We start from the raw sequence: 16,015 nt of genomic DNA, 5'->3' as shown, positions 1-16,015 counted from the left end.
TACAAATACTTTTAAATTTTAAATTAATTTAATCTTAAGTAAGTAAATTGCTATGATTATTTTGAAAATGTTTAATACATGAGTGCTTAAATGAGATGTAACATATTTTATTATTACGATACTTATATAGTTTTTTATATTACGCTATTTTTTATAATTAAATTAATTAACATTAATGAAAATAATATAAAAATGTATGTTTACTTTATTTTATGATTACAGAAATAATTATTTATAAAAAATATATTCTTTAAAATAATTACAAAACAATAAATACAAAACTTATTGAGTAAACCATTTATATGAATAAAGATAAGGATAAAATCAGTAATCCTCTATATATGGATATAGATTTGGAAGATATTTATACAGTGTTTTTTTTATGTTACATTATTTTCTATAATTATATTAATTAACGAAAATATGTGTTTACTTTTATCTTATGATTGCTAAATAAATAATTATTTTAACTATTATTGAAATAAAAATATTATTAAATATACAAATTATAGTCTCAAAAAAGAATTATAGTATATATATATATATATATATATATATATATATATATATATAATGTAAAAGATAATGATTAACAAAATAATTTATAGTAATAAAGATAAAATTAAGTATAATGTGTACACCAAGAAATGGTAACTCTCTTTATATATAATTGAAAGTAAGAAATATAATTAATTAATTAATTTTTAAGTAGATAGTCAAAACATTTTTAATTAATTAAAAACTAAAAATATAAATGGAAATACTCTAAAATATCAATTATCTAAGTCTTTACTTTTAATATTTATATTAATAGAGTACTTTAATGAATAATTTTGGCACCGTATCTTAGTTAGAAAATAAAAGGTAAATTATTTGTTTGGTCTCTATATTTTCACTTTTATCTGTTAATTTGATATTTATATTTATTCAAATATTCAATTAATTTTTTAATATTTTTTACTAATATCAGTTTGGTATTTTTCTGTTAATTATCAAAACAGCATTATCAAACTAAAAAGAAAATATTGGTGGCAATTTTAAAATTACAAAATTTAATCGAGCTTTTAGTGATACAAAGATAGAATTGAATAAATTACATAAATACAAAAATCGGTTAAATAAATTATATAAATATGGAGCTAAATGAAATATTTGTTTGAACATAATATCTGTTGGGGTCTAAATGAATCATATCAAATAAAATATAACAGGGAACTAGTTTTAAATGTCTATTAATAGAAATATTAACAACAAAAACACAGTTTTATGAATTTATTTTAAAAAATTAGAAGCAAACTGAGTTTTATTTATTCTTTTAAAAAAATTAACTTATGAACAAAATTTACTTCAAAACTACAAATAAGTTGCATGTATAATATTTAAGGACTAGAGAATATATATTTTGCTGCTAATTATATTTACTATTTTCCAAATCTATTGTTTCTACTCGTGTGAAAGCCTATAATACATGTATATTTTGAATTTTAAATTGTGAATTTAAATATTTTAAAATTTGAATAGATGACATATAACTCAAATTTCTCAAATATATAACTTTTTATATAATAATATTATATTTTAAATTATCTTCACATCTTAATTAATGTGATTTGTTATGTTTTTAATAAACAATTAAAATAAGGTAAAGTTGTACTTTCCGAGTTTGTTTAGGCAATTACTTGTTTAGGATTATATTTGTATAATTTATTCAATTATTTTTTATATTATTAAAAATTCCAAATAAGTTTCTCAATTTTTAAATTAGCATCAATTTGGTTTCTTTTCAACTAAATTATATTATCACGTTATTTATATCAATTGATGGATGAGAATAAATTGAAATAAATTTAAATCTTGAGGAGTTTAATTGAAATTTTTAACAATATAGAGACTAAATTAAAGATATTATATTATATAAATATATATAAAAAATAAGTAATTTAACCAAAAATAGAAATAACTCAAAAGATAAACGTATTGTGTGCGTTTTGTTTGAATAAATAAATCATGGTATTTTAGTATCAGTAATAAATGTTTATATTTATACATTTAAAGTTTACTATAAATAGATATTTTTTAATATATTAAAATTATTTTATAATTAAAATTTATAACAAATAAACATATTTAACTGTATAAATATATTTTAGATCTATATTCAACAGTTTATAAAGTTGTAAAACATTGCTTTCACTAATTTAAAATATTTTCAAAAACTCTCTCAGTTTACAAAAAATATATATTTAAATTAAAGATGGAAAGAAAAAAAAAACTTAAATATACATCTACAAAAGGAAAAGAACGAGTGAGTTGAGATAATTGAAAGAACTGTTTAGTATTTTCTTTTTTTATTTTAATATTTGTGAGTTTATTTGATATGTTCTTCACTCTCTTTTTTCCTTCAAAATTTAATTTTTTAATTAAAAGAATTCAATTAAATTGGTATTAATATATAGTTTAATAGCTACCGTCTCATCGTTTTATTCAATATTTTTTTTTTTTTAATTTTGTACTAGCAACTCATAGACAAAAGTTATAAGATTTAAAAAATTTACCTTTCAGAATTAGTAACGTAGATACTCAAATACTTTAATATTAAAATTTTTAAATATAAATAGAAATTTTATAAAACGAATTTTATTATTTAGTACATTATTTTTCTGTAAATTGATTTTTTTTAAAACTCTTATTTTTCTCTAAATTTTTTACTTTCTGAGTTAATGTTAAAGTAATCATTACGTCAAGGTTTTTAAGTTTGTCTAAATTGTTCTTGCAAAAAAGAGTAAGTTAGTTTATATTATTTTCTCTAATTTCATATTTTTCCAATATATGTGAACGATTTTTTACGTCATTTAATTTTTCTAGTAGGTTTTCTATTGAAGAGTGGTTCTAATGACATATCTTGATAATAAATCTGTGGTTTGTAGGTGTAGATAGTCTTTTTTGAAGGAGCGATTTTAGGTTCTCTAGAGTCTTTTGGTTGTTTATTAGGTAAGAGAAACTAAAATTACTTTGTTTTTAAGTTTTCGAGAATTTGAGTTGCATGTATAAGTTGTTTGAAATGGGATACAATGCTGACATTGGTGTTCGTGCAAATAAAATATAACATGTTGAGTTGAGTTAGGGCTTTGAATCGCTTTAGTAATTGAATGTTGAAATGTTTGCATACTATGATTAAGATTGCATCTAAGGTCAATTGAGTCATTTATTCGTGTTTAATCTTATGGTTGGTTATTCTGGACATCTAGGGTTAATGTCAGATTGTTTTGTAAGGTTTGAATGACATAAATTTGTAAAATTATATAGACTCACTAAGTGAGCATATACTCGTTGGATGAAATTAAAGTAAGAAAACTATTGATTTGGTGATCGTTGGATAAACAAAATCTCGTTGGATGGGACTAAAACGAGAGAGTTCACATTGATTTGACAGTTGTTAGATGAGAATATACTTATTGAACAACTTTTGAAAGAATTTAAGTCTCTAATTTTCTTGCTGAACAAACAAATTTAGTTATTGCGTATGTTGTTAGACACTACTAGACCTTATATATATTTTTGTATTATAAGCTATATATGAATAAATATAACAGTAGCTTATATGTATTATTAGAAGTGTGACTTATTCTATGGTAGTCGAATATTATGAAATTGGGATGGTACAAAAGTTTTAATTTTGAAAGAATTCCACTTGTTCTGAGTTGACCACAAAATGTACGTTTTATTTTTTTCATTGAAAAGTGAGAAGAATCCAAAAAAAAAATATAGGAGAAAAATAGAAGGGAGTTTGAAAAAAAAAAAGTGAAGGAATACAAATAAAAACAGTTAGGCAGTGTCAAAGTCTGAAGAGTAAAATGCCTAAAGAAAATGGGTGATGATAAAAAAATAGGAAGAAAGGAAAAAAAGAGTGGTAGAAAGAAGGTACAGGATAAAGAAAAAAACAGAAAAAAAATATCATGACAAAAAGAAATTACATTGAATTCAAAATGAAGATCATATTAAAAACAAAATTTTATCAAATAAACCTTATAAATATTAGGATCAAAACACTAATTAAATATAAAATTAATCAGTAAACAAAAGCAAATTAAATTAAGCAAGCATATTTAGAATTATTGATCCTCCTCCCTTTCTCATATTTGGCTACCTTCTCTTATATTAAATATTTTAATTTAACTAAAGTTCGATATTAAATTTTTATTTTCTAAATACGTATTTATATTTAACACTATTGAAATTAAATTATCTATACAAATTAAAAAATAAATATGTAAGAAGTTTGAATTAATGTATCCCAAACAAAGATTTAAAGATATAAACAACTTAAATAAAAACTTAAACCCTAAACTTCTAAACTTCAATCAAAGCGATTTAAACTTACAACATTTCAAAATCCTTAAAATTTCAAAATTTCTTATCCAGAACACAATTTAAGGTAATTAGCCTAAAGCATGCCAGCCTTGGCAACTTGAGTTGCTTTCATTGACTTTACAACAAAGTAGAATTACAATTTTGGAGCCTCATTACATTGTTTAATCCACTGTTATGAAAATTGCACCATCCTTTGAAGCAAGGAAATTAAATTTGCTCTAAGAAAAATAAATTGAAATTGGTGACAAAAACTTAATGCAATACAAACTAACAGTTCAACTCTTCAACATTGATTCGGAAAGCAAAATCTTCACCCTCTAATTCTTCATGAAGTAGATTAATAGACGGTGCTTCAAACCCCTTTGTAGGTGGCACATCATCATATGACGATCTCTGTCCCTGAAAAATGTTTCATCAAAACAATTAAAACAAAAACGCAGTCATAATCGTCATCAACCTTTTCTGAACAATCCTACTATAAATCATATATAACCAGAACTACATTCAAGAAACAACTCATTGTTCGTTTGAATTAATTATTTTTTTCACGGAGAGGACAAAACAACAAATAGTCACTTCTTCCTTTTCAAGGCATCGCCATAATTTTGTGTGGTGGAATTTATTCTTGTTTGCTATCCCAACACACTGCCAGATGTCACCTAGTGCTCCATCAAGGATGGAGATCCAAAACTGAATCCCCCGCACATATAGCACACTATATAAAAACCCTCCCTCACCTGAGAAAAGATGCACTGACACTACTCGTGATGAAATCTATGCTTCCTCATGTGAATAGACTAATTATCTATATTGCACAATGTAGCAGTTTTTAATTGTAAAAAAGTAGGAGTATGTTAGATTTTTCAATGGAATATGCAACATCACAGTAGTCCTGTATTTAGAAACTCAACAACTTTGTCCTTGAAAGATATGCATGGCATTAAATTAGTTCTTTGATGTGGCATTTTTAGCCCTCAAATTGGTTATTGGAGTACAAATTCAAATGATTTTCATCATCAGTGAAGAACCAATCTGGTATCGTTAAGTCAAGTTTAAATTTGAAGGACCAGAATGAGTATTCACTATAAAAGGTAGTCAATGGAATGGGGAATTTTGGTAGGAAACTCGTATGTTCAAGTCTTGGTAGCAATACCTTAAAATAATAAGGAAAAAAAAATGTTTTTATCAGCATAAGAAAAACAAGGTTATAGGACCAACCTTCTTAAGAACGTAGACAAAATAGTGAAAAGTTTCACCAAAAGTAGTCCACTCAACAGACCAGGTGAAATCTGGTGCGTTAAATATAGGGCGCCTGAAATGTGGCTGCCAAGAAAATTTAAATATATTAGACTCAATAACAGCAACACCAATTAAAGGAGACACACCAAACAGTTCCTTTTTGAAACCTGGCCAAAAGTTACTGAAATAAATGTGCCACCAGCTTTCAAAACCCTGTGAACACCTTTCAAAGTGGCCATGACCTTGGATAAAGTTTCAGGCTTTGGATTCCATGGGTCACCACTGTCCACGAACAATACATCCTTCAAAACCAAGAATCACATGTATCCCATAAACTTCAAACAATCATCGTACGGGAACCACAATCATTAGTTTAAGACATCAAGCCAAAATCCCATCATAAACGAAAGCAAAATCAATCAATTTACCATAGTTCCTTTCTCAATAACCAAATCAAAACACTCATCCCCAAAAGGTAGCTCTAGCATATCAGCTTGCAGCACTTTTATGTCTAACCACAAAAATGAAAACACGTAAAATAATAACTACAAAAACATGTAAATCACATAACAACCAGAAACACATAATCACGTAATAAAGCTAATATTCATAATCAATCGCTCACATGTGTGTAAAAAATAATTAAGCTCCAAAGACAAGATTTTCTCGTCAAAAAATAAAATTACTTTCTCGCCGAATTTCAAATTCCCTTATGAATGCACAAATTAAAATCAGTTTTTTTTATTATTTATTTATTAAGAAACTAATTATAAGGGAGAAGCTTATTTCAATTATTATATTTTTTTTCCTATGGAATTTATCCTAACAGGACCTTAATTCAAATGCAGAAGCTGACCTTTGAATCCCCGGGAGAGTAACCTCTTTTGCATGTTTTGAACCGCAACGTGTGAAAGATCAATGCAAGTTATGTTGGTCGTGCCATCCTTATGCAATTGTTCACACATTTGTGAGTTTCCACATCCAAGCTCCAGGACCTGCAAATACGTTCGCGTTAGCCACGTTCCACCAGAAACCGTAACCTAATGCGTGAACGAAGCCTACAGCGGAATGGGGCGTGAGATGGGGTTGAATCAAGTGGCGAAAATGGGAGTAATCCTTGAACCACTCATATTCTTCCTCCTTCGAGAATCTCTCATCCCTGACACCAACAAAACAAACATTAAAATAACTTTTTGAGAAATTCACCTAAATTGTTGAGAAGATTTGATCAACGAATAGGGTTTACCAGTAGGAAGGATTAAGGTAGGCCAATGCAGTTGAAGGTGTTGGCGTATCTTCCATTGTTCCTCTTCAAACTTCAATCCAAAACCCTAACACCAAACCCCTCTATTCCGTCGGAACACGGTAAATTGAATTTTATTAGTATCCGTTGATGCAGGCTTATCACTTAATTAATTAAGTAATTAATTTTAATCTTCCTAATTTCGAATGTAGAAAATGATGATTAGCAAAATATGTAAACTACTTGACTTAATTGGAAACTCTAATAAAAACTGCATTGACACCTTTCTGTAAATTAATGGATTTGAGCTTTTTTTTTTTTATTTATAATCGAATTACTAAATTATATAAAAAATAAATATATTTTTAATCTTTAAACAATTTTAATTTTTGTCTAATTTTGTTAAGAGAGATTGACAAGTGTACAGAGCATAATTCAACATAAAGTCAAAAATAAGTTGATGTTATTGGACGAGGATGATTTCATCCATGTATTTTCAAATTTTAGAAAAAAAAAACTAAAATTATATTATAATTTAAAAATTAAAAATATATTTAACTCTAATTCATAAATCTGTGAAAAGATTCTCTTATGATAAAAAGGTCAAAATAAATTTAATGTCAGGTGTTTATTTTTTATTTATTTGTGCTCAATAATGACATTATTTGTGCCTGTGTAAATATATTAAAAGATGAAACATATATTTAGTACCACAAATTTTAAATAATTTCATCGTAATCTTTAAATATATGTTTGGCATGTTTTAGTTTCTAAACTATCCATTAATGGTTTAAAGCAAGATTATTTTGGGTTGGATATAAAATAGAATTTTGAATAGTTGAAAGTTGAAAAAGGTTATACTTTTTTTCTTTTAGACAAATTTTTAGTTTGACTATCACCATCGTATTGTATCTTACGTTGCTAAAAGATTTAAATTATTGGTAAAACATATTTTAATTTGATAACACTTAATCATATTATTATAGCATTAAATTAAAATTAAGAAACTATGAAAATAAGATAAGACAATTGAGGAATTAAAAATATTAGCTTTTTTTTTTTTGTTTTTCTTTCTTCACCTGTGTTCTCCTTATTTTCCATTTATGTTTTTTCTTATAAAATTGATGAAATTAATTAAATGTTAACATAAAGCAGAAATATTTACCTAAACCTCATTTATTTTGGCATAAAACACGATTAAGTACCCGTAAATAAAATTGAACAGGAAAATAATAAAAAGAAATTGTAAAAAATTGAACATGAAAAGTGATACTTTTTCCTTGTTTAGATTGCAACACAGGGAGAATAAATTACAAAAAGGAGCAATAGTGTTTGTTGAGTTTTGCCAAAAAGGTCATAAAGAAATAGATGACACTGCTGAAAATTTCAATTAGCAGAAATGATTCTCTTCATATTTGAGTCACCATCCATCAGTTGTTGCCGCATAGTCTCTTTCAACAGTTCTATCAAAATTATGTATACAGTGACTTCAAGAGTAAAAACAGAATTTGCATTCTCTAATGAGTTTTGGTGAATTGAAAAGTTTTTAATATATTTTAAAACATCAAAATGAGGAACAACACCAAAAACTCAGCAGAGAATTTGAACTGATAAAAATAAAGCATAAACCATAGTATAGTATAAACAATTTGCATTTCTAACCTTGTCTGATTGAACAGAAAGGCAATTCCTAGGAATTTCTGAAGGAAGGTGATGGTGATGCAGGAGGCTTCAAGTCCTCATACCTGGATGTTCATTTCAATGAATGTCAACACTACCTCCAAGAAACATAAGACAAATATGCATTAAACTAGCAATATGTTAAAAATTAAGGACAGCCACCTAAGCATGATCAGAGATAATCAAATTGAGTTCTTGCATTGAAGAATTCTAAGATGTAATAGTGAACTTGACACATTTTAACCAAAAGCCTTGATGTATTTGATCTATGCATATAATCACTTACACGTTCTTACCTAAGTCCATTCATTATACAAGCCAATGAGTTAGTCATTAGTTGGCAACCATGTCCTCTCACACCATATATTATTTTTCTCAAGTGTAATTATTCAGCATGCCTTACATAAGGAATAAAGAGTCATTGAAAAAGAAACAAATATATTTGAAGGCAACTAGGAAGAAGCTCACATCGTATAAGGTGACAGTGGTCTTGACTTGGGTTCGGGGAGATGTTCTTCCTTTGGTTCATCTGGTGTTGAAAGTTGTGGTGTTCCATTACTTGATATTGTGTCTATCTGTGGCACACCATCAGCAGCAGATGTGGAAACTGATACAACTGGTGCATTAGGAGATGGTGAAGTGGGAGGTTTTAAGTCAGGATATCTGCAGGCATAACATGGCATCAGGGAACAAACATAACAAGAAAATTACACTAAGGGCAGTGACATAATTGACATAAGTTGAAAACCAAACTATATAAGGTTAGAAGGCAACTTACGCTGCATAAGGAGAAAGAGGCTTCTCCACTTTGGGTGAAGATGTTGCCTGAGTGATGCCATCTACTCCTGGCACACTACTTGGAGTATCCGAAACACTTGGTTTTTCCACTGTCTCACTGATCTTTGCTTGTTTCTCACTACCGGGCTGAGATGGTGTAGGAGATGTTGGTGGCTTTAAATCATCATAACTAATAGATAAGCATCAGATTAGTTTATGCATGTACAGACCACAATGAAAAGTTGGTTGTGTCCTAATCCTTATTACCTAATCAGGAAGAGTAACATATTTCACTGCATAACATTTTAATGTTGTTTAGGCAATATTTGCAATTTGGCTTACGCAGTATAGGGAGAAAGTGGCTGTTTTGCCACTGGTTTAGGTTGTGAAGCTTCTTGCTCAGTGGCAATACTAGGTTCCACTGTCACAACATTGGCAGGGGGATCTGGAATACTGGGCGCTGGAATGTCTGGTTTCTGAACCATCCGAATAATCAATTAACTAATATCACTTGTTAGCAATAGCAAGGTAGAAAATGGCTTATATAAAATAGCACCCTCAATGGAGGAAGTACCTTGGGTGAAGAAATGTAAGGACGTTGAGAAGGTATCTTTGCAAGAAGTTCCTCCATGGGAGTCAGCGGTGCAGTTGTCTCTGCAATTGCCTCCACTATTTTACAATATGATAGATCACGATTCTTGGCTATGACTGCCAAGAGTTCAGCAATCTGCAATGAATCAGAGCAAGTTAATTTTGCACTTGGCTAGAACTTACCAATTTAATCAACAGCACGTACTGATATATTCATAAGAGGCAACAACTACTACCAACATATTTACATTACTTTCCGAATATACAAGCTACACGGGGCAGCAAATATAATACATATTGTTCTGTATGTGCAGACAAGAATCAAACAAGCATGGACTAATAAAAAATGATTGTATTGATCTCAGTAGATACGTATTCATAATCAGATATACTCCTATGGCAGCACAGTAGGTAGCAACTAAACTAAAAGAGTGCCAAAAGGAAAGAAGAACAAGAATAATATTTAGCAGTGAACTGTTTTTTGTATCAATTTTCAGGTAAAAAAACTGAGAGCTGCTTGTACTCACATTCCATCACACACAAAAGCATTTTTCTTAAATTACGATGCTTAAAAAAATGAAGTACTTGAATACTTTAAGTTTGAACATCAGAGTTAACATGTTCCATATATCACATCATAATTTATAGCTATATTCAAGAAAACATTTCACATGATAAGTACCTGAAGGTTTGACACCAGACCCCCAAATAAAGTATCTTCGGTTGACAGGGTTATATTATGAGTTTCCTTGAAAGCATCTGTAGGCCGCTCCATACCTCCAGGTCTCACTATCTGAAGAGTGACAAAATAATTTTTCAAATAGAACCATGCACTTGGGTGAAATTAGTAAGAGAGATTCCTAATAACTCACTGTGTATGGAAGTCCACTGGCCACCAGTGCTTCTTCTGCCTTCCTTTTCCAAACAAGGACTCCCCAAAACAAACTTCAGAAGCAGAATTAGGCAATCAGTTGAACTTTGCTATGATCTCAATATGTGAACAATAAATACTGCTTGACTACAAACTACAAATATGGAAATTTTTGGACACAGCAAGTACATAAGAAAGCTTTCATACTCACTTGAGGATAGCAGCAGGGAAGCCAATTTTGTTCGTTCCCAGTGAAGTAACCAATATGAAGTGATTTACTTTGGCAACAGTTGCTGCAAGGTACAGAGAACAAACATTTGCATTTGTGTTTTCAACTTTTAGTACAATATGAATTAATTACTGTTCAAGATAAAAATACATAAAAAATAACAAATAACAAATAATAATCACTGACTGATTAGGCCAGGCTGATTTCAGTAACTGGGTTTGTTTTAGTGTTTCAATCAAGATTAAGGCTTAAAAGAATTGGAGCAGCAAACAATGTTAAGACAAATCAAGACCAAAACACACAGAATGCACATAGCACTTAAACGTAAGATAGTGAAAGTTCTCTGTTACCAGCATCAATTAGATTTTTGGTGGCCTGATAATCTATCCGAAAGGGTCCAGTGATGTCAAAAACTTCCTTCTCACTGGCACCAATGGTACATATCACTGTTGATGCATTGCTTAAAGCCAATCCAATCGTATCCGGTTTCTCCAAATCACATTCTACAATTTCAAGCTTCTCTACAGCTGGGCTAAAACCCAAAAACAATGTTATTCAATACACCAGCATTTTGTTGTAGGAACCAAGACATTTTGATTTCAAAACTTTCTTGCCTTACCTTGTCCCCCTCCAGTTGCACTTGAACCATCAAGCTTCAATTCCTGAACACTCTGCATATACATGTATCTTTAATGCATATCTATTTTAAAAAGATATTAGTCATATAACATTTTTCAAATAATTACTTATTACGCCACCTTAGTTAATGCACCCGCCCTCTGAGCACTTCGCACTCCAGCTCTGACTCTAAATCCAAGCTTTATCAGCTCCCTGGATGAGACAGACTATCATCACTTAGCATTTTGAAAAGAAAATGCAGACAACAACTAATAAACGTACCTCACTGTCCGTGAACCAACTTTACCAGTAGCACCCGCAACAAATACCAAGTTGTCATCCTTGGAGTCTGTTTCCTCAGATATCCCCTCAGCAGTACCCACACTAGATTTAGTTGAACCTTGTACACAACAAGGTGCTTGTTTAGATTCACACAAAAAAAAAAAACATGTTTTTTTTTTCAGATTAATGTTTACATATTTTACCTCAGGTTGATGAATTGATTGAACTGAAACAAATATAAGTAACTTTTTCATATAAAAAAATGTATATTCCAAATTAAGAAACATGTTCTGTCAGAGAGAAGGAGCAACATTTATCACCTGAAGCTTGAGTTGTGGTGCAACGAATTCTGTGTTTTGTGGATGTTGTGGAAGAAGGGTACCTTGTGAAATGGGAAAGATTGACATGGGCAGAAGATTTCTCAGTGGCCCCTCTCTGTGACAAAGAGGAGGGGATGGTGGTTAGAGTGAGGGACTGTAGGGAGAAAGCCTCCATAGACAGACAGGTAGAAGGATATGGAGGATTGAGAATGTGAAGCTTAGTTTTGATGATGTTATCCATTGCTATCTTCTCTCACTGCCACCAATGCCATCCTCTACTCTCTGTGGATATGATGCCTCTGCCCCACATGTGTGACTCCTTTGGTATCCATTACATTGATTCCACAACACCATATACCCTTTTTTCCACTCTCAATTTATGAGGTTTAAGAGAATCTACTGCATAAATTTTACATTCATCCATAATCAATGTATAACGAAAGAGATTCTTGATATCTAAAAAGTTGGCTATGTCCTGATCCCTATAACTTAGAAAGAGTAACAGAGTTTTTCTGCATGGTATCATGCTATCGAAAAATATGACGTGACACATTTAAATTTTTTATATTTATTGATATTTTTTTTAATTTAAAATACAAAATACAAAAAATGTATCGTTTAAGATACAAAAATTATAAATATAGAATAAAAAATATATCAATAAAAATTAATAAAGAATATATTCTGATATTAAATTATATAATTTGAAATAAAATATTAAGCATTTTTTTCAAATATAGATTTTCTGTAACCCAAATGTCGATGCACCTGTGAGTAGAAGTGTTGGGATCTAGAACAATAATGTTAGGGCATGATATGGGGCAATTTGGTATTTCACAGACTCGTATGGAAGTGCAAGTGAAAGATATGGGGGTTAGAAAGAAATAGCCATATCCTTGTACCACACGGGCCAAAGGCCCACTTATTTTCTAATTTCATTTCTTTCTTATTTATTTCTCTAACTCCTATCCGGTTGTTCTAAATTTCTTATATCATCTCATTTTTTTTTTTAAATTAGATATGTAATTCAGGTGTTTTGAAATATTTAAAATTAACCATAAAATTGAATTTTTATGTGTTTAGTAATTTGTTTTTATCTTGAATAGTTTAGATGAGTAAAAATGAGTGTTGTTTGATGTTTTGATTCATAACAGATTGCTTTTAGGTTTTAGCCTTCGCTTATACTTATATTTAGATTCTGAATAATTTCATATTGTCCTAGAAAAGCTACATTCTCAAGTGAGTATTATGAAAGTTTTTTCATGTGTGTTCAACAATTTCAATAGTTGTAGTTTGTAATTAATTACTAGTTATTGTACACATATTAAGACTGTTCTTATAGAATGAAATCTATTATGGAAAAATGTCTTTTCTTCACTACTCTTCCACATTATTCAATATTCGTTTTTTCAGCTTCTTGTTTTTGTTACCAAAAAGAAATGTCGACATTTTTTTTAAAGCTCTAAGTCCTTGATGTCAAATATGAATAGTGAAAGTCAAATAATTATTAGAATACTTTTAACAAGATTACTTTGTTGACAATGAGCTTCACTTGAATGAGTCACAACTTATGAGTTTATTGACCTATAAGTCTAATTATCAACTTACTTGTAGAACATACACCATATTTTGTTAAGTTTTGTATAGTATTGATAAAATAGGTTAATATCTACGGGTCAATTGGTCCATCATAGGTTCGAATCGGGTTGAATTTGAAAAAAAATTATTTTTTTTATACGGGTCAATTTTCAACCCGATTCACTTAGAATATTGCTCACCTGGATTGAACCCATGAGTTGGCTCACCAACCTACTAATTTAATTTAATTATTTTTTATTTTATGTTTTAATATTATTATTTAACATTTTTTTATTGTATTATAAATGGGAATAAAAAAAATGTTTCAAGAGCGCAAAATATTATAAGTTTATCCATTCAAGACTCTAATATTATAAATGGATAAATGACACAAAAATTACTAATATTATAAACTTATTTATTCACTTTTTGGATTTGTTTTTTTATTACATTTCAATTGTATTTTTTTTTTTTGAATTGTTTTTGGAGTTTAACATCATTTTAGAGTCAAGTTATTTAAATTTGAATTATAAAATATTATAATTTTTTTTATTTAAAAAAATGTAATTAAGTGAACAAGTGAATCAACCCGTTTAACTCACCAAAATCGTGGTGGACCGAGCTGGATTCAAATTTTTTTAATTCGTTAAAAATGGACCAGGTTAAATTGACTTACTGAATGAATGAAGGTGAAATAAGCCCGCCATATAAACTTTTTTAATAGTACTATTTTTTAATATCAGCATGCATTAATAGACATCATTAATCAAAACAATATCTAATAGGATAATGGTACGATAACACAACTACATTTATTTGATATGATTTTTATAAGAAAAAGAATGAAAAATAATGTATGAAATGAGAATAAACACGTATTAAAAAATATTTTCTATATCTGATATCCAATATGAGATCCCGTTTTTGCATACTATCCACTACAAATTTTCAATAACCAGCTTTTAATATAGCTACTAAAGTTGTAAACTATAATTAACAGGTCGATAATTCTTGAACCATATTCGGCAAGGGACCATAAAGTAATTCATGTGATTGCTTAAGTTAGGTGTTTTATGAAAAAGAAAGGCAGAAGAAGCAGTACTGGCCCCAGTGGTTTTCCGTACAAGTGAGTAATTATGAATCTGCCATACTAATTTCACCGAAAGGAACATGAAGGTTTGCAGCTACCTACAATAAAACTCATAATGTATATCCTAAGGTAATATGCCTCCCATTACACCAAATCCTCAAGCACCAATTGTATGACTATCCACATATTTGCTGGAGATGATGTGGGCACCACAGATATAGGACCACCCACTCTTTCCACAGAAAACACCCTTTATTATTTCTTACTCTGCTTTAAGTCTTTTCCTTTTCACTGCACAACTGGCAGATAAAGCTCTTCATTCATCACTGTTATTTCCGTACAGGTAATAATATATAGATAATATTTTTTTGACAATAGTTGAACATCATCATACGTGTTATTGTATGATTGGTCCAAATGACACGATCAAATTACTATAAACCAATCACATAATAATACGTATGATAATATTCAAATGTTATCAAAAAATATTGTCTAAATATCTTTATCCTTTCCGTAATTTTTAAGAAGGAGAAGAAGAAGGTTTCAAATGCTTTATACGTTCGATTTTATTTACTGCTAAGAACGTGTACATACTCCAACAGAACCCCTTTCGATTTCACTCACTCGCTTTCGGTTGTCTTATAAGACAAAAAGAAAAAAGCTTTTCGTTATTTAGTACTGTACAAAATATATATATTTTTCTTTGGGTAGAGATTAAAAAGAAGAAACACTTGGATAAAACCAATGATGAAAACTATGTTGAAGTTCTAGTTCATTCCGTTCCTTTGACATTAGTTTCAGCCTTGTTTGCGCCGTGGCAACCTTATCTAGACTATGAATTAGTCTCATATGCAACATTATCCTATATTGTAATATCCAACATTTATATAACCATATTTCTTTATATTGTTTCAAAAAATTTGATGAACTTACCTGTTTGCTTTTTTTCTTTTCATGTTATAAAACGTGTTTGGAAGAATTTATTGTAATTCATATTAAAAACTTAATTAAATGCATCTTCAAGCAAGAAGTAGCCGTGAATATATATATATATATATATATATATATATATATATATATATATATATATATATATATATATATATATATATATATATAGTGG

General features: G+C 29.2%; 2 protein-coding genes across 2 annotated transcripts; both read right to left on the bottom strand.

The window, feature by feature from the left end:
• Nucleotides 1-4,429: 4,429 nt before the first annotated feature.
• LOC106755724 (methyltransferase-like protein 13) lies at nucleotides 4,430-7,021 on the bottom strand. The gene is made up of 7 exons (XM_014637934.2): nucleotides 6,857-7,021; nucleotides 6,673-6,769; nucleotides 6,467-6,605; nucleotides 6,039-6,121; nucleotides 5,778-5,912; nucleotides 5,590-5,694; nucleotides 4,430-4,770 (listed from the first exon to the last, which is right to left on the bottom strand). Exons 1-7 carry the CDS (start codon nucleotides 6,910-6,912, stop codon nucleotides 4,639-4,641), a joined length of 747 nt encoding a protein of 248 aa, XP_014493420.1. The 5' UTR covers nucleotides 6,913-7,021; the 3' UTR covers nucleotides 4,430-4,638.
• Nucleotides 7,022-8,106: 1,085 nt separating this feature from the next.
• Nucleotides 8,107-12,540, bottom strand: LOC106775843 (protein TIC 62, chloroplastic). Its single transcript, XM_014663063.2, has 14 exons — nucleotides 12,222-12,540; nucleotides 11,902-12,019; nucleotides 11,760-11,832; nucleotides 11,621-11,672; nucleotides 11,352-11,528; nucleotides 10,984-11,065; nucleotides 10,774-10,846; nucleotides 10,584-10,694; nucleotides 9,885-10,037; nucleotides 9,653-9,786; nucleotides 9,312-9,500; nucleotides 9,002-9,196; nucleotides 8,516-8,598; nucleotides 8,107-8,316 (listed from the first exon to the last, which is right to left on the bottom strand). The coding sequence occupies exons 1-13, from the start codon at nucleotides 12,460-12,462 to the stop codon at nucleotides 8,544-8,546; spliced, it is 1,653 nt and encodes a 550-aa protein (XP_014518549.1). The 5' UTR covers nucleotides 12,463-12,540; the 3' UTR covers nucleotides 8,107-8,316; nucleotides 8,516-8,543.
• Between the last annotated feature and the right edge of the window lie 3,475 nt (nucleotides 12,541-16,015).

This window comes from Vigna radiata, chromosome 2, assembly GCF_000741045.1.
Source record: "Vigna radiata var. radiata cultivar VC1973A chromosome 2, Vradiata_ver6, whole genome shotgun sequence".
Lineage (NCBI taxonomy): Eukaryota > Viridiplantae > Streptophyta > Magnoliopsida > Fabales > Fabaceae > Vigna > Vigna radiata.
Note: the sequence above shows the minus strand (reverse complement) of the source record. Positions and strands in the feature narration are given on the sequence as shown.